The 26538-nt window shown below is 36.1% G+C and overlaps 4 protein-coding genes across 4 annotated transcripts; 1 reads left to right on the top strand and 3 right to left on the bottom strand.

Moving 5' to 3' along the window:
* Positions 1-3146: 3146 nt before the first annotated feature.
* Positions 3147-4988, top strand: LOC133868477 (protein PHYTOCHROME KINASE SUBSTRATE 1-like). The gene has a single exon (XM_062305381.1). It carries the CDS (start codon positions 3388-3390, stop codon positions 4840-4842), a length of 1455 nt encoding a protein of 484 aa, XP_062161365.1. The 5' UTR covers positions 3147-3387; the 3' UTR covers positions 4843-4988.
* A 1870-nt stretch (positions 4989-6858) lies between these two features.
* LOC133868467 (sphinganine C4-monooxygenase 1-like) lies at positions 6859-10810 on the bottom strand. Its single transcript, XM_062305371.1, has 2 exons — positions 10137-10810; positions 6859-7624 (listed from the first exon to the last, which is right to left on the bottom strand). Exons 1-2 carry the CDS (start codon positions 10356-10358, stop codon positions 7070-7072), a joined length of 777 nt encoding a protein of 258 aa, XP_062161355.1. The 5' UTR covers positions 10359-10810; the 3' UTR covers positions 6859-7069.
* A 3779-nt stretch (positions 10811-14589) lies between these two features.
* LOC133858584 (origin of replication complex subunit 6) lies at positions 14590-18004 on the bottom strand. The gene is made up of 10 exons (XM_062294064.1): positions 17709-18004; positions 17575-17621; positions 17375-17479; positions 17188-17268; positions 16822-16933; positions 16650-16712; positions 16453-16540; positions 16276-16346; positions 15003-15099; positions 14590-14917 (listed from the first exon to the last, which is right to left on the bottom strand). The coding sequence occupies exons 1-10, from the start codon at positions 17826-17828 to the stop codon at positions 14841-14843; spliced, it is 861 nt and encodes a 286-aa protein (XP_062150048.1). The 5' UTR covers positions 17829-18004; the 3' UTR covers positions 14590-14840.
* A 660-nt stretch (positions 18005-18664) lies between these two features.
* LOC133858429 (uncharacterized) lies at positions 18665-24958 on the bottom strand. The gene is made up of 9 exons (XM_062293899.1): positions 24804-24958; positions 24409-24531; positions 23734-23931; positions 22958-23036; positions 22393-22538; positions 20432-20545; positions 20090-20221; positions 19091-19204; positions 18665-18976 (listed from the first exon to the last, which is right to left on the bottom strand). Exons 1-9 carry the CDS (start codon positions 24855-24857, stop codon positions 18926-18928), a joined length of 1011 nt encoding a protein of 336 aa, XP_062149883.1. The 5' UTR covers positions 24858-24958; the 3' UTR covers positions 18665-18925.
* Between the last annotated feature and the right edge of the window lie 1580 nt (positions 24959-26538).

Raw genomic sequence — 26538 nt, 5'->3', positions numbered from 1 at the left:
CACATGTTGACTCTAACTTATTAAGGAGGAGTTTGAGCTTGAAATGACAATATATTAAGCGGGATTAAAGAATCTGTTTGAAATTGCGTTAAAAATCTTAAAAACAATATATATATATTTTAAGCTTAAATATTAGAATTTTTTTTTTTTTTTCCCTAAAAAACTCTTCTGACTTTTTTTATAAACAAAAATTATATTTCCTCACCCAATCTCAAACGAGTTCGAAGTGTTTTTATTTTTATTTATTTTTTGACATATTCTAAGTGTGTGTTTTTTTGGAAGGTGTGCGGGCTCATATATATACATATATAATGAAGCTCATTAATTGTAGCACTTGAGAGTTGAGGCAAGCGTGAGGGTGTCTGGAACAGAACCTTAATCCATCCATCGACACGAGAAGAAATTTAAGTATATTCTCTGGTGCGCCAGTGAAGGCAGTCTGAGTCCTGGACAGTTGGACCTTTGCCTGCCGAGGCCCCATCGGCCATCGCTCAACTCTTTACATGGATCACCAAACCCAACAGAGTTGAGCCATCATAATGTTGTCGTATTAAATGACTCGTTAATCTGCTACCGGAAAAATAAAATAAAATGAATGTTTAATTAATCGAGCACGCGCCACTAATGTTGTTGAGGGGCTTGTGTATGCTAAAATTATATCTCTCACTTAATTATTGCACAGGTGCAATAGATGGGTAGAAGTTGTATGTGTATAAAGTCCTAATTATATATATTGTACGTTGGGTCCGGTAAATCTTTAATTATGTGTACTAGTTGTCTCTAAAATACACAAAGCAACGAGCTGATAGATTTTTGGTAAATCTTTATGTGTACTAGATGTCTCTAAAATACACAAAGCAACGAGCTGGTAGATTTATGATATATATATATATATATATAGCTTCTGCTGGGATAATTAAGGAAATGGTTTTTGTGGGTTGGAATTTCGAGCACGAATACATTGTATGCACCTAATATTCTCAACCTCAACCTAAATTTCAAAGAGTTTTATCTGATTTTATGGAGACAAGAGTTACATGCAAGAGTTCAATAAATAAAAATTACAAGTTAATAAATTAGATTTATTATTAGTTAACGTAGAAGTAGAAGAAATTTGTAATATTCAGTCTTTTTATCTATAAATAGAGTATTGTATATAATCAAAAAAATGTGGTCAAGAAAAAGCGTTGACATGTAGATGTAGGACATTCGACAAACTACCTTAATTCTGTTTCTTTTTCTTAGATTATGTGCTCTTACATGTAATTAGAGCTATAGGCTAATGCCAGTATTCAATCCTGTGCCAATTTTTTTTTTTTTTTTTTTTTGGTTCACTCATCCTTTTACATCTTCAATCATAACCAAAATCAAAATGTTCGTAAATATCCATCTCGTGCCATTTTATTTTTTCTTGGGTTTTCTCATCCTTCCACATTTTCTTATCATATGCCCGAACTATTTCTTTTCCTATGCCCACGTTAGTCTCTCTTTGTCAAGATGATATGTCACACTACCATTGTTTCATTTACTAGCAAATACCACCCCGGTTGTTGAAAAAAAATGCCCAAAGAGGTTTTATGCCCATATTTGGCTCAATTCGGCTATAGTAGCCGCTTCCGGCCAAAGTTGTCGATGTCCAAATTTCAGTCATAGTAGCCGATGCCGGCCAAAGTCGTTGATGTCCAAGTCCCGACCATATTAGCCGATGCCAGCCAACTGATCAGTTGCCTAAGTCTAAGTTTCAGTCATAGAAACAGATGTTCCAATTTAGGCCATAGTAGCCATTTTTTTTTATAGCCCTTTGATGTTCAAGATCAAACTTCAATGTTCATGATCTACAGTTGGGTTTGCGAATGCATATTGAGACAATAATTACAAGAACTCAAAAGACAAGAGTTACAAGATGATAAATTAGATTTATTGTTAGTAATGTAAAAGTAGAAGGAACTTGTAACGTTCATACTATTTCTCTATAAATGGCGTATTGTATGCAATATATCAAATAAATTAAGAAAGTATGTAGCTAATAAAAGGATTTAACGTATGGACGTAGGCCATAGGCCGAATCACCTTAATTTTATACCTCTCTTTTTTATTCTCATATATTTCCTAAATTATGTGATCTTACAACTCTAAAGTTCGATATATTCATTCTAGGTGTAAATAAATTTTTGAGGTCAAGTATTTCAGCAAATTTAGAGTCTTACCTGATCCGTGTAGAAGGGATGCTTTGTGCGGATTCGGAGTTTGCCCGACAAGAATAAGTATACAGAAGTGGCCCAAGGGTTCTTCCCTGTCATTTAAAATAATAATAATAAAAAAAAAAAAAAAAAAAAAAACTCTCAACCTCGTATGACCAGCAAGGCAATTGAAACACGTTAATCCAGCAGTTTGTTTTCAATCTTTTCATCGTTTATCAGAATTATTCACACATCACTTTCCAGACAGATCAACGTTGATAAGGGATAAGTACGTGTGGATCAAGTGATCGATCAAACCAATTAATTTCAATAAAAGCTTTGCTTGTGTGAGAGTGAATATAAACCATATGAAATAAACCACTCAACAGTAGTATTGGGTTCGTGACGAGTGTACCTATCTTATACATGTGACTCGCAGTCTGCATCCAACTACATGAAAGCATCTTCATTCTAAAGGGACAGAAAACACGCATCTAACTGTATGATGTTTTGCTTGAGCTATATATATATATATATCCTATAAAAGTTACCAGCTCAAAATCAATTATTGGAGCTGCTAAGTAATAATGTATGAAAATGTTTGTAGTTCGGGGAAAAAAATGTATTAAATCCATGTGGACCATCCACTCCATTATTTTCTCTGGCCAACTTGTTCAAATATTATTGTAATACTAGTGTGTATATATATATATTACCCAATCAAATTGATATTGATCTTGTCAATATCCGTACTAATGTTCAAAGTCTCCCCCACTAAATGAGCAATTAATATGTCAATTAAGATATTTGGATATTCCATATCTAAGACATCCTCCGAATTTCTAAGCAATTAATTAACAAATTATCATATCCACAAATATGAAAAAGCAAAAACATAAAAAAGGAAAGTTTATATCGCGTGGAAACCACCAATTTGTTGAGTTAGCTGGGCCTCAAAGCACAGGCCAGGGCCTACCTCATTAACAGCTTGCATGCTTCACATGGCTACTTAAACAACTAGAATTCTCAACAAGCCAAGCCTCTTCTTCCATGCAATCATTCCCCCTCTAGCTAGCTAGCTGCTGTGACAAGCTTTTGATTGCGTCAAAGTTATTTCAGGTTTAGTTTCTCAAGGAACCTTCTGTTCCAAAACCTTAATTTTCTGGTCATTTTTTTGATCTCTTCCTTGTGTGATTCTAGAACTCCCATGGCTATGGTTACCTTAGCATCTGCTGTTAACACCAACCCCTCGCGAACTTTGACCTTTGGAAACGACAACGGCACCCTCCGCGACGCCTCTTTCTCTGCGTATTTGAACGGCGCAGAGGAAACCTTTGTTCGTAAACTTGCTGACTCAAGTCGAAACCTCATGCCCTTCATCATGGCCACCACTCATGGAGATCAGCAAGCTGACGTGGAAAGGAAAAAGGAAGACGATGAAGAAATTGGAGTCTTTGGAGCAGAGAAGTACTTCAAAGGAGGATTAATGGATGAGGATAATCCAAGAACTGCCAGCATGATCAGTGCAAAGAAGCTCCAGTACAAGAAAGCTGAACGAGTCCATCTAGACTCCATGAAGTACATAAGTCAGCCTCGAAGCACTCCCAGTGTTCAGTCTGAATCGAGTTGGAACAGCCAAAGCGCGTTATTACAGAATGTCCTGAGAAATCCTTCAAGGACTAATACCAATAAGGTACGCAGAAAGACGATTCTTGCAGTTCTTGGTTGCAAATATTGCTCTTGTTCTGATAAAGAATCTGTTGAGATTAAAGAACATGGTGATGAAATGGTCAGTTTCCAAGGCCAAAGAGAGCCCAGGAAAACTGATGATCTAGCAAAATTGGATAGGTTGGGAGTTGGGTTGAACAGAGAAAACTGTTTTACTTTCCCAACATCAAATTCTGAGGCAGGGAGTACTCTGCCGATCAAATTGCAATATCAAGAAGAGAAAGATCCGGAAAAACTAAGGAAGTCAATAGAAGTGTTTGGCTCCCCCGTAATGGAAAACAGAAACAAGTCTTTAGGCGTTGAGAGGAGGCTAACAATGTTGTCTTGGGATGTCACTCCAAGATTGGAGGAACTCGAATTTTCTGCGCCTTCTGGCGGAGCCTACAATGATACTGAGAGTGATGCAAGTTCAGACCTGTTTGAGATAGAGAGCCTCACAGGCAAAGCCAACCCGTTTCTTGCAAGGCAAGCATCAGATGGTGCCACGTCTGGCTGTGTCACCCCCACAACTTGTTATGAACCAAGCGAGGCAAGCATAGAGTGGAGTGTAGTCACCGCCAGTGCCGCGGATTTCTCGGTGATGTCAGATTGTGAAGAGCTAAGGCAAACAAGTACAAGAAAAGCGGGGTCAGCCATTCCTAATGCCAAAGCTGAAACTAACAAAGAGATACAGAGGCGCCGTTCCGGCATTTTGTTGGGTTGTAAGAGTCAGAAGGCCGTGCAAGTGGCCGGAGATGCCTACAGAACGAATGAGAAGGCAAATGTTTACCCACCCATGTATCGCAGGTCAGATTCCATCATTCCTGTTTCAAGGTTTCGAGCTGAGACCATGTCCACAGGCTTCAGTTCCAGGCAAGGGCAACGTGACCTTGCCATACGCCCGCCCCACCGGTCACAGTCACCTCGTGCTTCACATCTTTTGTACATTCAGTGATATATATTTATATATATATATATTAATATATATCTAGATTTGCTTTGTTGAAGTATGCTTTGATTAATTATATATTCTGTACTGTGTACGATAGAAGGTTTATCAATATATCATATCTCTCAATCAATGACTAATTAATCCTGTAAGAGGTTTTCCCAGAGACATCTTCTATGATCAATACGTTTTCCTGTTCACAATCCACGGGAGCATCCGCCTAAAAAACCCATTAAAATAAGATACATCGATCCCTTTTTCTTTTGCTTTTACTTTTTAACTTTAAGCCGGCCAGTAATGACTTGAAAAGGAAATGCATTATTTGGATGTCCACGTATTATTTGGTGTGTAGAGCTTTCCTGATTTGTCCTGGGGATGTAAGTTGCTTCCTCCTCCCAGGCATGTTGACACAGCTATGGGTTTTTGTTTTATTAGCTTTGTACGTGGATCTAAACTTGAGGATTAAAACAATCTCCTCTCATGCCATGGCCGGAAACTGAAACTAAAAGCTTGCTTGCGCTGTCAAGCTTTTTGTCTATATATTCTGTGAGGTCCACCAGCAGGAAATCTGAGAGAGAGCTAGCTTTGTGAGGTCCACCACCTGTAAATCTGTATTCAGACACCATATATATATAAAAATTATAAATTATAAAAAAAAAAAAAAAAAGAAAAAAAAAAGAAGAAAGTGATGCGGACCCCCCGGCCACCCCCAAGAAGAAGAAGAAGAAAAAAAAAACTTTTAAGCATATTTTACTTTCACAATCATGAGAAATGAAAGATAAAGAGGTTATATATATATATATATGTTTTCCTGAACAAAGTTCTAACGTCTTGCAGCTAATTGTATTAATGAAGGTGGTGGTGAAGGAGCATTTTCAGTCCAGCTGTTTGATGATGAAATTTCAATTTCCAGGCAGGGAATGTCGGCTCGAGAAACAAAAGAAAAATATATATCGAGCGACGGAAGGAATATTGTCCTATAAAATGACTCGTCCAAATTGATAGGCTGCTCCATAATTCCATTCAATTCGATATTATAAATAAATAAGGGGGTCCATGGAGTCATGGACCATATATATATATATATGATCATATCATATTAATTCCGTAATACAGTAATTACTTGGTCTAATTAAGCAGATCGGCTTTAGTCTGGTCCTGGAAAAAAAATTGGATTTTAATCAAAATCCCGAGCAAGAAAAACTCAAACATGGAGATCGATGGAGGGATTAAATAACAGTGTTCGACTGCAAAATAAGAAGCTAGTGAAAATGGTAGCTGCTCGCACAGGCACAGGTTGTAGGCTTGTGGCGCAAAGCAACATCTCGATATATCGGTCCTTGTAATTTTCATACTGCCAACCAAGAAATTGAAGAAGCATTAGCAGATAATGAATGGCGGAGAAGGCAGCCTGTGCATGATGGGGTCCAGAATTAATACTGAAAATCAAAAGTAGATGAGTCATTAATGACATAAAATGGACACATGCATCAAGCATATAATGCTCTTATGGCTGGAGGAAACCGGTTTGTGGTGAGGAGTGTCCGATATCAGAACATTCAAAACGGAGATTGTACTATTGTCGAATAAGGTTAAGATGCCACTTAATGCTTTTCGATTAGGCCATCAACGCCAGTGGTATATCCATACGTGGAACTAAGATGAGCCGTTCACCTATTTTAAAAGTGAATGGAGGAAAAAGCGTTATCTTTATGAGCCAAGAATTTTAATTGTGGATTAACCCTACTAAAAATATGATTAGGATGGCCGGATGGCTCATTTGAAGTCCCTTTCTATATAACTTTAATTAGGATTTTAACATGTTCTAAATGAAGAATCACCTTAAAAGAGAGTTAGCTAGTTTGATTTGCAAAGTCTTTTAAGAGAGAGAACAGCAACTTTTACTACAAGTTCAGCCAAAAAGGTACTCGTACTATGGAGGACAAGAAAGAGTTAGCAGCCTCATAACAGGCTATCGTTGTCCACAAATCCACCACAAACTATAGGCATTTGGAAACAAAATGGAATGAAACCACTCAAAAAGTGTCAAATCTTTATCTGGATAAATAAGTTCTCAAATTCACAATAAAGTTTTAAGAACTTATATTAACAAAAAAACAAATAGAAGTATAATGCACAACAATTTGTGTATATACAACTCGACTGGGCAGTGTGGCTCTTTAGGGGGGGAAAAATAATACTCGTACAACGATAAATGTTCATCACTCAACAATCAATCATCCTTGCAGTCTTTTGTAGGCCGTGCTTCAAAGCCCCCACCTGTTCTCTTCTCTAACGAGTAAGGCATATGGGTTCCAAGAATTCTATCCCACATAACGAAGAATGGTTGCGAGAAGTTGTACTTGCTGCCATAAAGCTGATGATGGACATCATGATAAGCAGTATTATTTTGGAAGAACACGTGGAAGAGATTTCCGGGAAGCCATAACCCACAATGGTCATCCACTGTTTTGATGGTGGCGAAGGAGAAGAACAAGATGGAGGCTCGAGGAGTTATGCCAGAAAGAAGAAAAGACAAAACCCCACCAATTGTGTCAAGGAGAAGCCCCTCCAAGGGATGATTGTACAGAGCCCCAAATGCATAGGGTACAACAAGACGGTGATGTTGAGAATGGATATGCTTGTACAAGAACTTGCTGTGATGCATGTATCTGTGCATAAAGTATTGCCAAGTATCCATGACCAGCATAGCAGTTATGAACTGTCTAGCTAAAACGAGTAAGGAAGACTCTGAACCTGTAGCAGCCCCGCCATCATTTCCCGTCACCTACATAGTGACACAAGTACATTACGAATTGACAGCAGGGTCTAAAAGCATAACTACTATATACAAGAAATCAATTGAAAGTTATGGCCAATCAGATGCTGGAAAGGTATGGATTTACTGGCTGAATGGTGATCAACATCAAAGGAAAACAATGATAGGAAAAAGAAAATGATAAAAGATCTCAGATTAAAACAGAGAGAGGGAGAGAGAGAGAGAGAGAGTTGGGAAGAAAACAGCTCACTGCATGTTTTTTTTTTTTTTTGATAAGTAAGAAGATTTTATTAAAAAAAGCGTAAAGAGCCCTAAGTACACAGGAAGTATACGGAGGAACAACCCAGCTAGCCCACAAAAACAAAGGAAAACCCGAAAACAAAGAAAAGCCCCAAAAACCCAAAAAACATAGTTAAGCCCCCAACAAACACCCAAGAATCAAAAAAACAACCCAAAACCACAAGAAACCCAAAAGAACCCCAAAAAATAAGTAAGCCCCCAACAAACTCCCAAGAAACAAAAGAAGCTCCCCAAATACAATAACAACCCCTACCAAGCACCCAAACCTGCCCCGAAAGCCCCCAAACTAAGACTCACTGCATGTTAACATAAACATAAATTTCATACAAGTAAATAGTATCCATGTAAGCATAACTTAACCAATCAGTTAGCCTAGGTTTCTATAAAATCCTCCATATGTCATATAAGATCCACACAAAAATATCCTTTCACTTTGACACTTTTTAACCAAAGCTAAATGTAGTAACACAAGAATTCCCTTGAAAAATTATGTTCTTTTACTCATTAAAAAAAAAAAAAAAACACAATTTTTCCACCAAAGTAAACACCATAATCAACGGAAACATTTTGCACAGTAAATAGTCAATGCCGTTTCCATAATCACTTTGCCCCTGTAACTTCATGCTAAAAATTCCTTTCTTCTCCATTTCAAGTAATAACAATTCAATCAGTATATATTTACTTGTATAACATATAATAGACACAAAGTGATGCACAACACATAATTCATGAGGTAATTTGTAATCTAAAGTTACATAGCAATTCTGAAGGTTAATTCAATACCAGGGCACCACCAGAGCGGCAATATGACCCTAAGCATACCATCCATCTTATAGCATGAGAAGTGTGCTCCTAACTAGATGTTGGGTCCGTCTGGGTTTGTGATATCAAAACTTGTGATTTCAAAATGCGATTTTTCAAAACGCAGTTAAGTATTTGATAAAATCGTAACTTGACCTTTAAAATGGCAGTTTAGCCTTTAAAATGATGTTTTTTTTTTTTAATGAATAACAATAATTTTATAAAAAGAAGTTTCTCGTACATGAAAAGTATACAAAATAACCAAGAACACCAAAACTCTAACGGCTGCTACAATCTAGAAAACAAATCAATGCTAAATTGTGCGTTTTTTAAAATATACCCCCTTGTCTAGGATTTGAAAACGCATATTTTTCTGTGATTTGGTTTAAAATCATACCTCTCGTCTATCAAATCGCAGTGCTAAACACGCTTGTAACTAGCCAAGTGTGCTCTTTATGACCTCATGTTGATCAACAATAAGTCACAAACCATTTCCCTTACTCATACCTAGTTACACCAAATTGCCCACCAAACATCATTGAGACTTTGTCACAACATTTTCAATATCAAGCTGTAGATATTCCTCATACACTAACAAAAGAAGTTCCAGAATTGGAAAAAGCACTAGATTATAATCTACCGAGCCATTCTGCCATAAACAAATTCATAATATAATCCTAAAATTTATCTTGAATACGCAAGCATTCTAAATCATGGAATACGCTTACGAAGGAAAAAAAACTCTAAGGTGAAAGGTTATAGTCAAGATAAACATCAAAACACCATAGAAAATCCTACAATTATCATATATTATAACCAGCAAAACAATTAACATAAGAATACGCAAGCATTATACCACTACATCTGATCAAACATGATGCTCCTGGAATCAAGGATTACGCATACCCAAAATTTCATAAATTAATTTATCCTTATTAGCGAGGGTAGTGAAATTATGACAGCACAAAAATCACTCACGGTAAAAAGACAATAAGAAAATGAATAAATCAAAGGGATTGCCATATCTAGATGTGCCCAAGTTTCTCCTACAAGAGCATCTACTCGACAGTAATATCCGAAACCAAATTATGAAAATTTTCTATTACAAAAATAAACACGAAACAAAAAAAAAAAAAAAAAAAAAAAAAAAAAAAAAAAAAAACGTAAATTGTGAGATTGACAACCTAACTGAATGTCTCATCAAACCATCCCACTGGCCAAATATTTAACACAAATCAAATAACACCTGATTTTCAAGTTGACAACCCAATTTGAATGTTTCATCAAACAATCCTATTGGCCCAATGTTTTTGGCCTAATTGATCCAAAAAAAAAAAAGACAGGTGCCAAAAATTAATTCAAAGTCACACACACAAAAAAAAAAAACACGCGCACACACACAACTTTTCAATACACTTACCGTGAACAATACGATTGAGACTATAGCCTGAATAGTTTGTTGTAGAAGGACCCCTTTGACCACAGTGCCCTTGGACACCAAGTTCTTCTCGTCCTCGTCTTTCTTCGAGTGCAAACGGTAATTCTCAAAGGACCCCAACAAAATATATATCCCAGAATACACCCAATACACCACGATTGGGGCAAAAGTGCCCAACAATTCGTCGGAAATAGGAAAGACCATTTTCGAAAAGATAGAAAAGAGTTAGAAATTGAGCGCAAGGCGCGAAATTTGCATGAGATTGAAAACCCCCAACTCAGAAAATCAAAGCCGAATTAAGACCCAAAGAAAAGCCCTAGAGCCTATATTGGGAAAGTTGGAACCTCCGTTTCCCACTCTGTTATACTTTGTTTATTGCGGATGAGAGTAATTGCAAAATATGGTGGGTGGTGGTATTGAGTTAGGGTTTGGAGAATAAGAAAATTCGAAGGGAGACGTTGAAATTATAGAAGAGAGAGAGAGAGAGAGAGACCTTCTGGTGGTACGCTAGGATTGAGACCCAGAAAAATCAAACTGTGTCCTTTTCATTGAACATCCTGAAGGGCGTTATTTGGTGTGCTTAGTTTTATATTAGATTGTATGGACTCAGTACGTGGCTTTCTAGAGTGGAGCACAACATGGGGCTCGGCGTGATTAAAGAGTTTGATTTGGGGAAACCGAATTTACACGGAGACAGAGAGCAAGTTCGGTTTGTAGGGAATGAATTCCTGCTGAAATTTTACGAGTTGACGCGGTTTTTATGGTTCCCTTTTTATCTTTGGAAGATTCAAACGACGCCGGGTTTGACTCACTTCTGTGGCTTCCCACGGATTGGTAGGAAGGTATAACTCTAACTTATAAGCAAAGCTGTGAGCGGATCGTGTCCACGTTTCTCACATTGCTCCAAGGAAAATACGTCATTAAGCAAAGCACACATTGACAAAACAACAAAGGCTCCGACATAAGAAGCTTCTTACTTGTTTCACAGATTGAGATTTGCCCATTGTTTTCTTTTTTTCCGAAGACTCTTCTCTTCTCGATCTTGTCTTGGTCCATGTTTCTTAATTCTTCGTATTGACTTCAAATTGGGGGTGAAAAAATAATTGTTTTAATTCAATTTATTAAATTAATATTGTTTTAGAACATAAGCTTTTTCGTTTTTAAGTTGTAGCAATTAAGATATCCAATTCTTTAACCATGAGATAACAAAACTAAGTGATGAGTGACAAGTACAATACCCAACAGTTTTTAGATGAAATTTGATAATAATAAAGATTAATTTGTTATTATTGTATATTCCATTGAAGCTCTCAAAACATTTTAATATTACAATAAGCTTTTTACAAATTAAGTAAACTATATGGAGTGGTCTTGCATTTTTCTCATATTCTAAATCAATTTTTAGTTAGTTTCTTAATTCGAGATGAATTTAGAATGTCATTTTACCATCTTAATTTGCATGAAATTGTTTGAACCTTTTAATGGTTATGTGCAAATCACACACTTAATAATTCATTAAAGTGTTGATTGCAAAGAAAAACACTGAAGTTTAGTAAAAGACTATGAGTATAATCACGCAGTTTAAGTCAATATATATAGCTATAATCAATAAAACAGCAAAAATCATATTAAAAGACCAACTTAATTATCTGAAATAATCACTATTTTTGCTGGTCTGTAATACATGACCAATTTTGCAGTGGAAAATTGTGTAAAAAAATGCAATAATGCACGATCCAATTTTAGCAACCATTTCTTATACTTTAAAAAAATAATAATAATAATAATAAATAAAAAAAGGAAGAAGAAGAAGAAAAAGAAACTCATGGGGCTTTGATGTTCTACTTAATTTGTACTGGAGCTGAGACTGAACTGAATCAGGCCCAGCCCATACCTTTAATAAGGTCGTCGTGACTCGTGAGAGGGCGTGGGTTGAAATTCCACTTGTGAAATTTGCTTCCATTTTGGTTTCTGTTTCTTTCTACCCTCTAAATAGAAGAATTTAAATATAGCTAATCATTGCAATTCTGTTGGATATGAGTTGGACTACCCAAAATCTAGAAAGGCCTAGAGGGCCCATCTACCCATAGGCAGACCCGGTCCAAGTTTGAGACCCGGGTTCATCAAGCAACATACGCATTGGAACCATGCATTACCTTTGCACACGCTCCAAAGGTACGCTTGTCTTACACTTTTTCTAGCTTATATTTTGTTTATATTCCTTTTCAAATTCACTCTCGTTAACTTAAGTATCGGTGGTGGTTTTCTTGTCATCGCCAACATGCTACTCAAATCTTTGGTCTCTTTGCAAGTTTTCAACATCGAACGTTCGACGTGCGTGGTCACTATATCAACATGAGTTGCAGCAAAAATTTATGCCAACTAATTTTATTAATGATATTTATGCAGCACACAATAGCATCGATAAATTTAATGAACTAGGATTATATGAAAATTTGATGACACGGAAAACACTTGCACAAAATATGCGCAAATCAATGTAGAAATTATGTTTTACTTTTACATATAGAGATATCCTATACAAAAGTATGGTTTGTCTCTGTAATCACAGAAAACATAATTTTTTTTTTTTTTTTGGCTGCTTCTATGTGGAAATTCATATATGTTCGCTTTAGTATGTGCCTTTTTCATTTCTGTAATTTCTTTCTACGTTTTATTGAGAAGACTAGGGGTGTACAAACGGTACGGTTATAACCGCTTTAAAACCGCTAACTGCTAACTACCAACCGCTTTTAAAAGCAGTTATAAATAACTGCAAACCGCCTAGGCGGAGACGGTTAGCGATTATAGGTTTTGGGAAAAACGGTTAATAACCGCTAACCGCTTATATAAAGTAAAAAACCTGGAGGTTAGTAGAGTAAGAGGGGCATCGTTTTGCAATGCCCAAAACGACGCCGTTTTGGACAATGTTTATAAACGTCTTTTTCTTTTAGCCTTTAGGGTTTCATTTCATTCTTCATTTCCTCACCTTGCCGCCACTCGCCCCTCTGCCTCTAGCCTCTCCAGCGCTGTTCCTCTCTGCTCAGCTCGTGCCTCGTCTCGTCTCCGCCGCCGCTACTCTGTAGTCTGTAAGCATCTCTACTCTTTCTCTCGCTTTCTTTCCCTATATCTCGAAAAATAACTCTCTGAAACGACCATTCACCGAATCACCATATCCTAGCGATTCACTTTCCATTGCTGCATTTGTCTCGGCTTTTTTAGGGTTTGTGCAATCTTGATTTATGTGATTTTAAATTGTTTGTTTTAGGGTTTCGATTGTAGAGGACTGATTGAGAGTTTCAGTTTTAGGGTTTAATTTTTCTGTGTATTTGAGCTCCAATCGAGTGGGTGTTAGTTTTTTTATAGAAATTTTGGGTTGATTTTAATGTCGGCAGGCCGAGGTTTGGATTTGTATGCTTTTTTTGTTTTTACATTGTTTGATTTTGATTTTGATATTAATTTTGGTTGGTTTTCCGTTGCTTCAGGCCGTGCGATGAAGAGTCCGCAGGAGAGGAATACGGATTGTATTTGTATTTGTACTTCTGTTTAGATTTGTTTTGGCTCTTGGATTTCATATCTGCACTAAAACTAGCCCAAAAGTGGCTAAAACAGGCTCAAAACAAGTCTAAAACCGGCCCAAAAAGGGTCCAAAACCCAAATTGAAAAGCGGTTATAAAACCGCCGGTTATTTCCTCAATAATCGCTAACGGCGGTTATAAAAATAACCGCCTCCGCCTAGGCGGTTAGCGATTACAGTTTTAGCCAATAACCGCCGATTATAACCGTTTGTACACCTCTAGAGAAGACTGTCACTTGTTTGACCAATTTTCTACTATTTGTATGTATTTATGCACTAATTTCTTTTCTTTTGAGTCTGTTATTGAGATGCCTACTCTTTTTTCGATTTTAAGATTGTCCTCTCTCTCTTTCTTTCTGATCAAGTGCGAAAAGAATTCTTCCATATAACCCTTTTTTTCATATTCAACAAAAAAAAGAAGAAAAAAAAAAAAAAAAAGAGAAAAAAAGAAAAGAAAAGAGTTGTATAAGAGAATAATAAGTTCTTAAATATTTAGTCTGGAAGAGCACTACATACACTAATCATTGCGATTCTGTACAATGAGTTGTTGCAAAAATTTGTCATGTGCATCAATTCCATTGAAGTCCATGGAGCAGACATAATAAAACAGTATCGATAAATTATTAGAAAATTTGACTAATGCTCCGTTTGTTTCGGCGTAAAATGATTTCAGGAAAATGATTTCGGTATTTTATGGTGTTTGGTAGGAGCGAAAATAACGGTCAACGAAAACCATTTTCGGTTTGACCGTAAAACCTTCTTTAATTTGACATAATGGGACAGCACAACATATAGTGAGAGGCTTTAAAATATTCATTCAAATGTCAAATTGGAGAGCATTCAGAAACATTTTTGAAATAAAAAGAAATGATATTTCATTGTGGACAATATTAATGATTGCCGTTCTGTACAATATGAGTTGTTGCAATAATGTATGCCAGACAAATCCTTTTATCATCCATGGAGCACATGAAACAACAATCACATGCTTAATGAACAACCAACAAGGCTCTACACTTCTTTAGGTGATAACATTGACCAAAAATTTTATATCTTCATCTCTTCTTCCCATGTGAACTTCCAGCACAGTATGACAAGACATTCGTCGCTTACACAGCCTCCAACTTCTGTGTCTCTGGAACTTCCTTTGGAAAGTTGAGGCGAGTTTGCTTGGCTTGCTTACAAGCTGGAAATTGAAAAATGTAAGAAATTAGTAAGGTTGGCCTACTTGATGTGTGATGTGAAAACTGAGAAGGGAATCCTTTTAAAACCTTTTGCCTTGTTTTGGTCATTAGATGCAATGACGTTAGACTTCCACTCCTCATAAGCATGTTTTTCCATTCGTTTGCGCTTCTTGTAACTTGAGAGCTGCAGGTACATCATGTCGATTTCATTTAAATGTGCATTGTACACAACTTATTTTAGGAGTGGGTCTAATCTAAAAGAATGTGTACAGACATGAGACAGTAGATAATTCCATAAGTTGAACGGAACACTTCACACCATTATACTTAAAGCTTTTGCTTCAAACAAAGCACTATCTACACCATAGTATTGACATCAGATATCAAGGCAAAATAACTATGCACTACAGTACAATGATAACCTGAAGAGAGTAAGAGCAGGAATGGGAGAAGGCGGAATGAGCCAGAGGGTGGCAAGGAGGTTTTAACAGTGATCCACTATCACCTACAGTTTATCTGGGCCCAGACTTGCATAAAACTTTAAGAATAATTTATATGTGAAAACTCTTTAACATTGTTGCGAAAAACTATCTTGGTAACACAACAAAAGGAGAGCCGTTTGAACAAAGCACCAACAACTCCGTCTGCATAGTCTGACTTATCCATTAGAAATCTCATTGATTCAACACATTACTGATTAACTCCGGCCAGTACTAAAGCCTTCAAGAATCAGATCCTAACTATAAGCCTTCACAATCTATTGAATTAGAACTGATTGCTCGAACACACATCAATCCCCATTATAGTGACAAAAAGGTACTATAGTGTAGCTGACCAGAGGTAAGGAAATCCCCAGCAGTGTCTACCTATCCTCTTGGAATGCTGCCCCTTCATCTTTATTACGATAGTTTAGCAGTGCCCTGGCGACTTTATTAGTAACAAGTATTTGCAATATTGATCCAACAAGTTAGGAAAATAACCAAATTTATACACATCCAGGAAACTGAACTGTGTTGACTTGAAATGGGCAAATGCAAGCCTCAAAAATCCTTTTGAGATTAAATAACTTTAGAGTTTGCACCCTCTCAAGATGGGGTAACTGGCAGCCCACTAGATAACGTGACCTATGATGTCAGAAAACTGCATCAAAAGGAAATGGATTGCGGCACTATCAAATACCAAGACAAGTTCAAGAAGTCAGCGTGAGAACTAATGTGGCAATGCCAAGGTTAATGACCCTACTGTTATCAAATTGAGAGAACAGATCGTTATAATGCAGTGGAAACTGGAAAATTAGTAAGGAGTCAACTTGGATGCATTTCTCTATAATAAACAACAATTTGCAATGCAGCAACAGTACCTCTAGTCCATCATCAGATAAATAACCTCCATCCTCGATTTTCCTTTTTTCAGGTAATACATCCAAAAGTTCTGCAAAGGAAGAAAGAAATTTCTTAACAATATTGAATGAAGCAAATAATCTTCAAGTAAACCATGCAACAAAGTGACAATATAAGGAAAAATGAAAGAGACATACCTCGGTTCTCCTTTATGTCCCTGGCATCTTTCTTCTCCTTTGCAACTCCAAAAACATCATGGCACAAGTCCTTCATGGAAGTAGAAACCTGCAGTCCTAAACCATAGTCAGTATCAAACATATTAAGAGTAAAGAATGAAAACTGTAGCTGGCTAGAAAAAACTATGATGTAAAATATAGGAAAGTGACTTTCTTACATAAGAGAATTCAGATTCAGATGCACCACAGATCTCAATCAGCTTAATCTTGTCTACCTTTAGCTATAAAACAAGCAGAAAATCGTATTGTAATTAGTTAAAAACACTGGAAGGTGACTCATTTCCCTGCCTACACACAGAAAGAGAGACAGATGGATTGTTGATGAGGTACCTTATGCTTTTTAGCACACAAATAGAATGCGGCTGCTATAAACACAGGGCGAGCGAAGTCAGCAGTTGCCCGCCGAGAAGCTGGCAGCGAAGCCAGAAACCGATCCTTATAACTGAAAAGCAAACATTTACCAATTGTTCACTCATAAACATCTTAATAATTTTACCCAAGATTCAACAACGCTAAACTTCAACTATGCCGAAACTCAAATAACCACAAACATGTGAAACATCTAGCAATTTGCAGAAGTAGCAAACTTCATGCTCAGAGGGATTTTATCAAACACGTAGCAGAGATAACATATGAAGAATGTACATAAACGGAAACAAATAGAAACGCCAGCAACATCAAGGAAATGGGTCTTACAGAGAAAATCCCCTTTTCACCAAAGGAATGAGCCTCACACACCCAAACTGAATCGCCAATTCCCTTACGTCCAGGTTGTTCCTACAATAGCACAAACCCAATCCAATCTAAGCCCCCGTACCATTACCCAAAACACTACAACAAAATCAAAATACAAACATAATCAGTGAAACAAAAATAAACCCACTTGACCCCAAGACCGTTCTGCAACGAATTGAACGACCGGGTATAAGCCTTCTCCGACATCCCACTCAGCCTAATAGCGCTTTGCCGATCAAATAGAACCCCCAACCTACAATCATTTTATCCAATCATCAAAACAACAACACTCTCACCAAAATGAAAAAAGAAAAGAAGTTGTAATCGCTTAAGCAGTAAGATCAGAACCTTGTGGCGGCGATCTCTAAGCAGATTACGGCTTTGCAAACCTCTCCCTACAAACAAAAACCCAATATTCAGTCAGCACTAAACATTCGCTTACCCATTTCCTTGGTTTGGATAAAGATTGAAGTTAAACTCACGACGCCGATAATGGAGGAGTCGAACTGGACGTCGCAGAGGCGGCGGAGCTCCCCGGCCTTCCGGATCAGGTGCTTGGGTTCCGAGAGGCCGAGCTTCTTCGCTATGTCCGAGAGATCCATTTTCGTCCGACGGGTCTGATGGTTTCTCGGGCTGGGAGGTTGAAAGTCTGGTTTTGCATGTGAAAGAAAAGTAAGTGAGAGCGTGGAGAAGATAACTGGTGGAGTTGGCGGGAACAGTTTAGATTTTCAATATTTTCATTTCCTTATTTGAAAACTTACGCGCGCACGAAATGACAAAGTAATTTCCGCGGGAAGTGTTTGGCGGTGAATTTGCCTCCAAATTAATGGATTTGCGTTTGCCACTAGTTTTTCCTTTTCATTTTAGTGGGCTTGGGCTAATGAACTCGCCCCGTTTTTATTTATTTATTTATTATTATTATTTTGAATTTGCCCCGTTTGTTAAAATTGAATAATAACATGCTAGAAAACTAGGCGAGTGGCTAAATATCTGCTAATTGGGTTGAGTTTTGTTGTGTACCGTTGATATACCTTTTTCATTTTGGTATTATTAGTTGATCTGTTTCGTATTAAATAGCAATAGTTATTATTTGAAAGCAGTACATTATACATATTGCCAGGTCGATCAAATTTTGTGTAGAGGATCTATTTCATGATCTATGATTCTTAATCATTATTTAGCTAAACAGTGTTCCAACCATTCGGGATTAGAGAATAGGGACCATTAACACTGTTTGTAATAGGCATTTCCCAACCAGCCACACGGCCCACACTAGCGGCTCAACTTATCCAATATGCACCAGACCAACACACCGTTCTACATTAATTTACATACCGTTTTCGATTGTATTTTAAACTATCCCTTTGGTTGAGGGGCACTACAAACCAACGAAAGAGAAAACAGAAACTAACCAAAAAGCAAAAAGACAACAACAAGATGCTTAAGCAGATTCTTCAAAAAAGCTGAGTGGCAATTGCCTCTCCTACCCACCAGGACCCTTTTATGCCCTTTTATGGGATATGAACCAGTTAAATCCCTAAATTACATGTTATGAACAGCTTTTCTAATTGTTATGCTGACAAGATAAAGTTTTAGTCACGACACATACGCCCATCAAATAACCAAAAGGCATGATCAGCATTGACCGTCAAAACCAGCATAAAGTTCATGTCAAACTGAATGAACCCGTAAAGAGCTGCTAATTTTCTGTCTCAGTGGATGGTCCCCCTGTGCTGCTGTTATCAATCAGCTGGTAAACAACAAGCGGCAGTTAATATTTCTAGCAACAGTGAAATGCACAAGATAAAACAAGCACCGATATGAAAGAAGAAAAAAACTGAATAAGAGGATGGATTTTGCATACCAAAGAACCAACTCGCTCATATGCTTCCATTACTTTCGGATCTTCCTCGTCCACGTACCCCACTTGAAGTATTCTCGGTCCATTGACAGACCAAAAAGCTCTTCGACCTGCCTCCTGAAGGAATACGGAAGAAAAGATTAAGCAACACATTCCCCAGTAAGGTATAACAAGCTAGAAGTTAGGAGGGACAATTAAAACTGGTATTTCTTGGAAAGCATTTAGAATTCTCAAAAAAAGGACGACGCCCGCATTTAGAGGCATTCTACATAGGCTGATCATATAGAGCTCAGTATATCCATATTATGGAATTATCCCAACAGAAATAGCATTGTATGAGAATCACTGTATCAACACACACTCCATGCAACAGCATTTATGTTCTCCTTCATCAAATATAATACTTCGTTGCAGAAAAATGTGTCCTAGTTTTCTGAAACCAATGGTGTTATGCTCAAGTCCTCACTCCTAATTGGTTGCATAAAACTTCCTCAATTTTCAATTAATGGCAACGGTAGGCCACACAACATGAGTAGTCTTCTTCCACCTCAAACCCCTCTAATCACGAGTTGAACCTGGACCTCCCCCTTTAAAGAGAGGAGGGACAACAATTGGCTACAAAGGCTAGTGGTAACTTTCCCTAGCTCAAACACACATGATGGGAACAAGCTTGCCACCAAGAGTTTGTCTAATACTTTTAACTTTGAAATTTCAAAAAAAATATATAATAATGCATTATTTATCTTTAATCTTCAAAAAGACAGTTATTAAAATGTAAAACCAACTATATGTCAGGTCTAATATCACAATAACGGTAAGAGAGAAAAGCTCCATATCTTCTTATTGGAACATTAAAAAGAAAATCATATTTTTCTAACAGATGGTATGAATTTTCTAGTTAAAGATAGTTGTTCAATCAATTTTAAATGCCACTAGAATATATTTAAATAAATTTAAAAGCACATTTCATCTGAAGAGAAGACTAGATGGTACTTATTTGACCTGTAATGTGATCAAGTATACAGCCTCTAATGTTTGGACTCGAATTTCAGGATCAGTAACTGGTTCACGCTCAATCGCTAGTGCACTCCCAAGCTCAAGTGGCATTTTCGAGATGTCCTGTTCATTATAAATCTGGGCAAAAGCCAAAAAAAAATAAGAAGAAAAAAAAAAAGGATTGAAAATCATATTTAAAATATTACAAGTGTAAAACATAAAGAACAGTAAAAACAGTTTATAATTACAAAATGAAGAAGTTTTCAGTATACCTTGTGATGCAACATTTCAATTTAATTAGTAAAATAAGAAATTTCTAAAAGTTCAGATTGCAAATAAAGAAAATACCTTGCTGCCAGCAACTGGTAGAAGTAACGCCGGCCAAAGAAACTCCGATATCAAAAGCAAATTCTGTAGCTCACTCTCAGCGTCAAAACAACAGTTGCGAATAGTTCCAGAAACCTGTAAGTAAAAGAATATCCTACTTCACATCAGCTGAGCAAAGCAGAGGGCTATTAAAGCTTAATTTGGTGGATTTGACTTTGATGTTAGCTGCTCAAGCATGACAATAGCAAGCTTTGTTACAAATGCTTGGTCAACCTTTACAAGCTAAACTAAGCTCACTTATCAGCCAATCTAATATCCACCAGAAGGTTCTATATAATCTGTCAATCGTTGTCTTCTTAGAAAGGCTATCATAAAGGAGTTTGATGTCAACTGCATGAAAAAGCTACATCTGCTTAAGCCTGGCTCATTTAAGCAAGAAGGCTCTCAACAAGCTAGTCATTCAAAAACAGCCAGGTTTAGGGCTGTAATCAAGCCAAGTTAGGCCAATTTGTTTAAATTTGTTTTGAATACGAACTTAGCTCGAGCTTATAACCGAGCTAGATAATCTGTTCAAACTCGGTTGATTTATTTTCCAACGAACTCGAGCTTGTTTATGAGCTACCCAATTAAAGTTTTTAATTTTTTTCGTAAATTCATATTAATCATTAATTAATTAATTGTTTTTAAGATTTTATCACTCGAGTTAATTAGATAAATTAACTCGAATCTTAATTAAACAATTCAATCTCGAGCCTATATATATTTTCCATAGTATGTATATAAATTTATTATACACACACACACACACACACACACACATATATATATAAAGATTCACAATCACTATAATTCAAGCTATATCTATTACATTAGGAAGATAATTCTTTTTATCTTTTCAAATACTTAAGATGTTACATTACAAAGTTAAATAATAAAAATGAATTTTTACAAACTCATACGAGTTTGGCCGAATTTATACGAGTTTGACTCATTTAATAAATGAGCCTAAATTTTTGTTCAAGTTTGATTCGTTTATAATAAACGAACCGAACTCGAGTCGAGCTTGAGTTGTTTACGAACAGCTCTATTCATTTATAGCCCTAGCCAGGTTCATCTGGTCACTCCATTTCAAATTCCCCTACAATAATCAATGTCACTCCAACCTAAGCTGAATCCTGGGAGAGGTCATTTTGGTACAGTCTTACACTTTGGCATTTTTGCATGAAGTCACCACTCTGAAAACTCAAGCCAACGTACTTGCACATGGTAGCCAAAGACTTTACCATTGCAGCAGAGAATGGTTTCTAAAGCATAGAATCTATGAGATCAGCACATATACATGAACCTAAACCTGTCTTCCTTTATCATTAGGCAACTTTAGGACATGTTCCTCTAGTAAACCTAAAGTGGGAAGAGTTTATATATATAAGTAAATCAATCTTATTAGAATGCGCAAAGGGGAGAAACCTAAGTACACAAGAAGTATACAAGAGAGACCCCAATTAGGGAAGAGTGGGAAGAGTTCAATGATACACTCTGAGGTAAAGGTCTTTCTATGTACTCCTCATCCTAAACATGCATAATTAGTTTAATTTACATAGAAGGAATCCACAAAGTGTCAGATTCACGTGACTAAAAGGAGGTGTAAACAATCCCATGTCTTTCATAAGATATAAAGAAGATAGGTTTGCTTATGCAACGTCCAAGTTTGGCCCATGATTTGCAGTTATCATGATATGCTTAGAGAAACCAATGCTACTCAGCTCCGAACAAAAATTGATGACCTATACTACACTTTCTAGTTCCTGCTTCTTTCATTATTAATTATAAATAATGAAAAGAAGAAATACATGCATCTTAATACACATGCTAGATTAAGCAACATTAAATAGTTGTCTATTAACAAAAAAAATTGATAAGTAAAAGAGGAGTTGTCTATAAAAAACTTAGTCCTTTTAGGTAATCTAGTCTATTGGACATACCCCTTTCTTTCTCAATGGACTACTTGAATCAAACTGTCTAATAATTTGCTTCAGAAGTCCCCGCTTAGGGTCCAGTAGAAGTTTCCTTCCTGCTTCTCGCTTTGAGATGTTTACAAGTATCGAACCAACATGCTCAAATGGATCATCTGGTAGTTGTGCAATAAAAAATTTCAGACCAACATTTTGAGATGAACATATTAAAGTTCAAATTCGTAAACCAAAATAGACAAAAATTATAAAGACAAGGAGTTTAGAACTTTCTTAAATGGCAAAACTTATTTTTTGTGAACCTCTAAGAAGATCAATCTTAACAATCATGTACTTAACGAATAAAAAAAAATTAGTAGTCATGCGGTCTTCTAATAGAAAGATAGTTTCAGTCAATAGGGCCATTAAATGGGGTCAGATTTTTTCTTAAGAGTTTCTGACACATTGCAGATATCTAATTCGCTTGAAACACCAACCTATGGTGGTTTCAGAACAACCTAGAGACTTCTCTCAACCTAGACTTCTCTTGTGATCATATAGTATATGCATGGAAGTTAACTCAAGTTGAAAAACACACCGCTACATTCACTTGAGGATCTACAAAATGATCTGACGAGCTTCATGACATACAGTCCGTGCATCTTCTCATCTTCGGTCTAAAACAAGAAAAATCCCGCAATAAGTAATTGAAGTCTCCAAATGATAAGGCATAACATTATGTTCTAATAAGTTAATAAGAAGAAAAACAATTGCTATTATTCATAAAATAATAATAGAATAACTTTACTTAAGGGTACCGAACTATCGGTCTATTTGACTTAAGGGTACTGAACTTCAAAATGTCTCAAACTAGGGTATCTAATTTTTAAAACGTCTCAATAGCAGGTACTCCATTAGGATTTGCTTTTAAATCCTGTCAAAATTCTTAAAATAGCCTCCTGTTTTTTAGGGGGGTAAAAAAAAAAAATTGCTAGGATTTAGGCGTTGGTAAGAATTTAACGAAATTTGCAAAAATACTAATGCCTGAATTTTGAAATATTTTTTTAAAAAATAAATACAGGGGTATTTTGAAAATTTTTGCAAGATTTAACAGCAAATCTTAACAGAGTACCTATTATTGAAACGTTTTGAAAATTGGATACCCTATTTTGAAACATTTTGAAGTTCAATACCCGTAAGTCAAATAGGCCGATAGTTCGGTACCCTTAAGTGAAGTTCTCCCAATAATAATAATAAAGAAGCATAAATGGCTTTGGTAGATCGCAATTGCTTCAAAACATTATGCTTCACTATTCATTTTGATACAGACTATGAAGATAATAAGCAATCGTAGAAAGAACCAGATGAACACACCTGAAGCAATGAAGCAATACCATCATCCAACTGTGTGAGATTCACTAGAAGCATAACCAGCAACCGCGTAATGCTAGAGTCTGGCTTATAAAGTATTTCCATGGCCATTTTAATCATTCCAATTTCAACCATCTTTGCAGCTACATCTGAATTTTGTGAAAGATTTACAAGAGCTTCCGCCGCAGGTTCTGACACCACCTGTAAATGTTAAAACCAACTATTACATCAGCCCACTTCATTACTCAATAGTCTCAATCCTTTAGATTTCCTAGGGCAACTCTGCGGTGGATGTGATAGAATCCTATCCATTATATTTAAATTAACAGATTTGATCTCGATATTTAGAACATGTGAGATGCAGTGAATTAAAGAAAAATTAAGGATCTTCTACAAAATGCTGAGGTGCCAAATTATGAACCATTTCATTTAAAGAAAATGATTAGTATTATAAGAACTACACCGTGGAATCACCCTAGGAAATTTAGAGGATCCTAATCCATGAAGGGTAAACCAACCAGCTAATTAGTATTAAATCGACCACCCAAATTTTATTGCACTCTACATGTAATATAAGATAAAACACATCGCATTGCGTTTCTTTTTGCAAACCTCTTGCCTATCAAACAATGAACATTCATTTTAAAATTTGGGCATAGATTGAATATTAGGGAGCACCTTTGGCCCAGTTAGGAGCCGAGATAGTGATGGAAGCACGATCTTCGAGTATTTGGCGAGAGACTGCAATCCATCCTCAGAGCCAGTTAATCCCCGAACAATGTCCACTGCCGCCTTTGTAATCTATACCAGAAAAAAAAAAAAAAAAAAAAAAAAAAAAAAAAAAAACTAATATCAGTTGCTCCTAAATAATATGCTTCATGTCTCATTGTACGAAAATTTTAAATTTCTAATTTAATACATGGCTAGTACGAGCTTTTATTGTCTGTTTGGTTGCTGGGAAACCAGAGACACCAGAAGGGGAATTGAAATCTTGCAACAGCTATTTTATGTTTTCTTTACAAAAGGAATCTCTTCAGATTTCCATACTGTTGTGAAAAGAGTAGGGAACTTACTTGAGGAGACGGAGACGAGAGAAAGCCCACTAACTCCTCCAGTTCGGTCGCCATTGCTTTTCTGCTCTTCGCAGTTTGCGCAGACAGAGCGGAACCTCACAAACTTTCCGCACTACAATATTACTCTCATATAAGACGACGCCGTTTCAACAAGGCCACGATACTCTAAGCGCATCGTTTTCACAACGCCCACTGGCCACAGTCTTTTTTTTTTTCTTCTAAAAAAAAAAAGTACATCGGATATGATCTACTTTCTTCTTTAAATTAACGAATTTTGATTGCTCTATAGTCCTCGATTAATAGTGCACCACCACCTATACATACTATTTTATGAGGTAGGATAGTCGTCCACTATTTTTTAAGTTTTAAAAGTACAATGTATTATTTTTACATCATATTACTTTACATCAATTCTACACAAAAGCATATTGGATATATGACTCATGTATATGGGACTCACATAAGTCTCACATCTTATGTGTCTTAATGTATAATTGATGTAGGCTAATATGATGTAGAAAAATTATTTCTCTTTAAATATAAAATAAGATAAGATATTACCTTACCACGTAAACAATAAAATAAAAAATTATATTTTGAATATTGATTAACCATTACTCATAATCCTCGGACTCCTCCCCACAAGCTGATAGATGCCAAAGGCATGCAGTAGTGGCCAAGGGGTGCCCGTTCCTACTTCCTACAAAATTTTGAAATTTCTTTTTATACAAATAAATTTTTAGTTTTTTCTAGGCTTTAGCCCCTTACCTTGTCAAAGATATATTTAACTTAATTCACATTTTCAAACATATATTTTTAATTTTATTTTTATCCTTTAAATCATCCAAACATAATTTTTTTTTTTTTTTTTTTCAATTATCACAATTTTTAAAATAATACAAGAAAAATCACACATTCAAACGAACTTGCAATATGCATTTTTTTTTGTATGTAAATTTATTTAGAGAGTGAAACACACGTTGAACTGGACGGAAATAATATGTAAAACGCTGTTGAAATTGGCTTTAATAGTGGGATAGTTTGAGTTAATTGTGGTTTAGATAAGATGACGAGTAATGCTATAAGTCGCTCTTTTGTCTATAAGTCATTCTTTTGTCATTTTTATAATTGTATCCCTTAAATAATGACGTGACTTTTAAAATTACAATTAAACTTGTGATGATCACTATTAAATATTAATAAAGTGGTGATTTTAATGCTAACTTATTTTTTAATGACATAAAAGTAACCAAAAAAAAAAAAAAAAAGACTTCTAGAACTACCCTAAAATGACGTTTTAATACTGGTATATTTTTTTAAAAGGTTCTAGTAGTAGTGTCCCTACATGTCCAAATTGCCCAATGTAACGCCATCTTATCTATATGCTACACATGAAATATAATATAATGTTAATTTATGTTAATTAATCATTAATTCCGCCCCTATGGTAACTGGATCGTAGCTCAATCAATGCATGCAGGGTTACCTTCTTACCTTTTCTCAGTGCTTTACAGATTCACTTATTACAGACAAGATCTCGTGACATAATAGGTTTGTGCTAGCTTCTGTCCTTTGCGGATGACAAAGATTCTTGCTTGCGATATATGAGCTTAAAGCTGTATTTCACTGTTGACCTTTAATTTCACTGTTTTAGGTTGGTTCGAGTAAGATCGAATGCAGATTTGACTTTTATATTAAATACTCGCACGCAAAATAGCAAAAATAGCTATTAGAT

The sequence above is a fragment of the Alnus glutinosa genome, chromosome 1 (assembly GCF_958979055.1).
Source record: "Alnus glutinosa chromosome 1, dhAlnGlut1.1, whole genome shotgun sequence".
NCBI classification, from domain to species: Eukaryota; Viridiplantae; Streptophyta; class Magnoliopsida; order Fagales; family Betulaceae; genus Alnus; species Alnus glutinosa.
This window is presented reverse-complemented; position numbering and strand designations above follow the sequence as displayed.

What these genes read in the sequence shown, in the direction of transcription:
- LOC133868477 (XM_062305381.1), top strand. Translation starts at nt 3,388, where the DNA reads ATGGCTATGGTTACCTTAGCATCTGCTGTTAACACCAACCCCTCGCGA.
- LOC133868467 (XM_062305371.1), bottom strand. Translation starts at nt 10,358, where the DNA reads ATGGTCTTTCCTATTTCCGACGAATTGTTGGGCACTTTTGCCCCAATC. An exon ending in TCTCAATCGTATTGTTCACG is followed by an intron (nt 7,625 to 10,136) that starts GTAAGTGTATTG and finishes GTCACTATGTAG; the next exon opens with GTGACGGGAAATGATGGCGG.
- LOC133858584 (XM_062294064.1), bottom strand. Translation starts at nt 17,828, where the DNA reads ATGGATCTCTCGGACATAGCGAAGAAGCTCGGCCTCTCGGAACCCAAG. An exon ending in TTAGAGATCGCCGCCACAAG is followed by an intron (nt 17,480 to 17,574) that starts GTTCTGATCTTA and finishes AAATGATTGTAG; the next exon opens with GTTGGGGGTTCTATTTGATC. An exon ending in CTGAATCTGAATTCTCTTAT is followed by an intron (nt 16,541 to 16,649) that starts GTAAGAAAGTCA and finishes TTAGGACTGCAG; the next exon opens with GTTTCTACTTCCATGAAGGA.
- LOC133858429 (XM_062293899.1), bottom strand. Translation starts at nt 24,857, where the DNA reads ATGGCGACCGAACTGGAGGAGTTAGTGGGCTTTCTCTCGTCTCCGTCT. An exon ending in ATCCTCAAGTGAATGTAGCG is followed by an intron (nt 22,539 to 22,957) that starts GTGTGTTTTTCA and finishes CACAACTACCAG; the next exon opens with ATGATCCATTTGAGCATGTT. An exon ending in TACCAGTTGCTGGCAGCAAG is followed by an intron (nt 20,222 to 20,431) that starts GTATTTTCTTTA and finishes GCTTTTGCCCAG; the next exon opens with ATTTATAATGAACAGGACAT.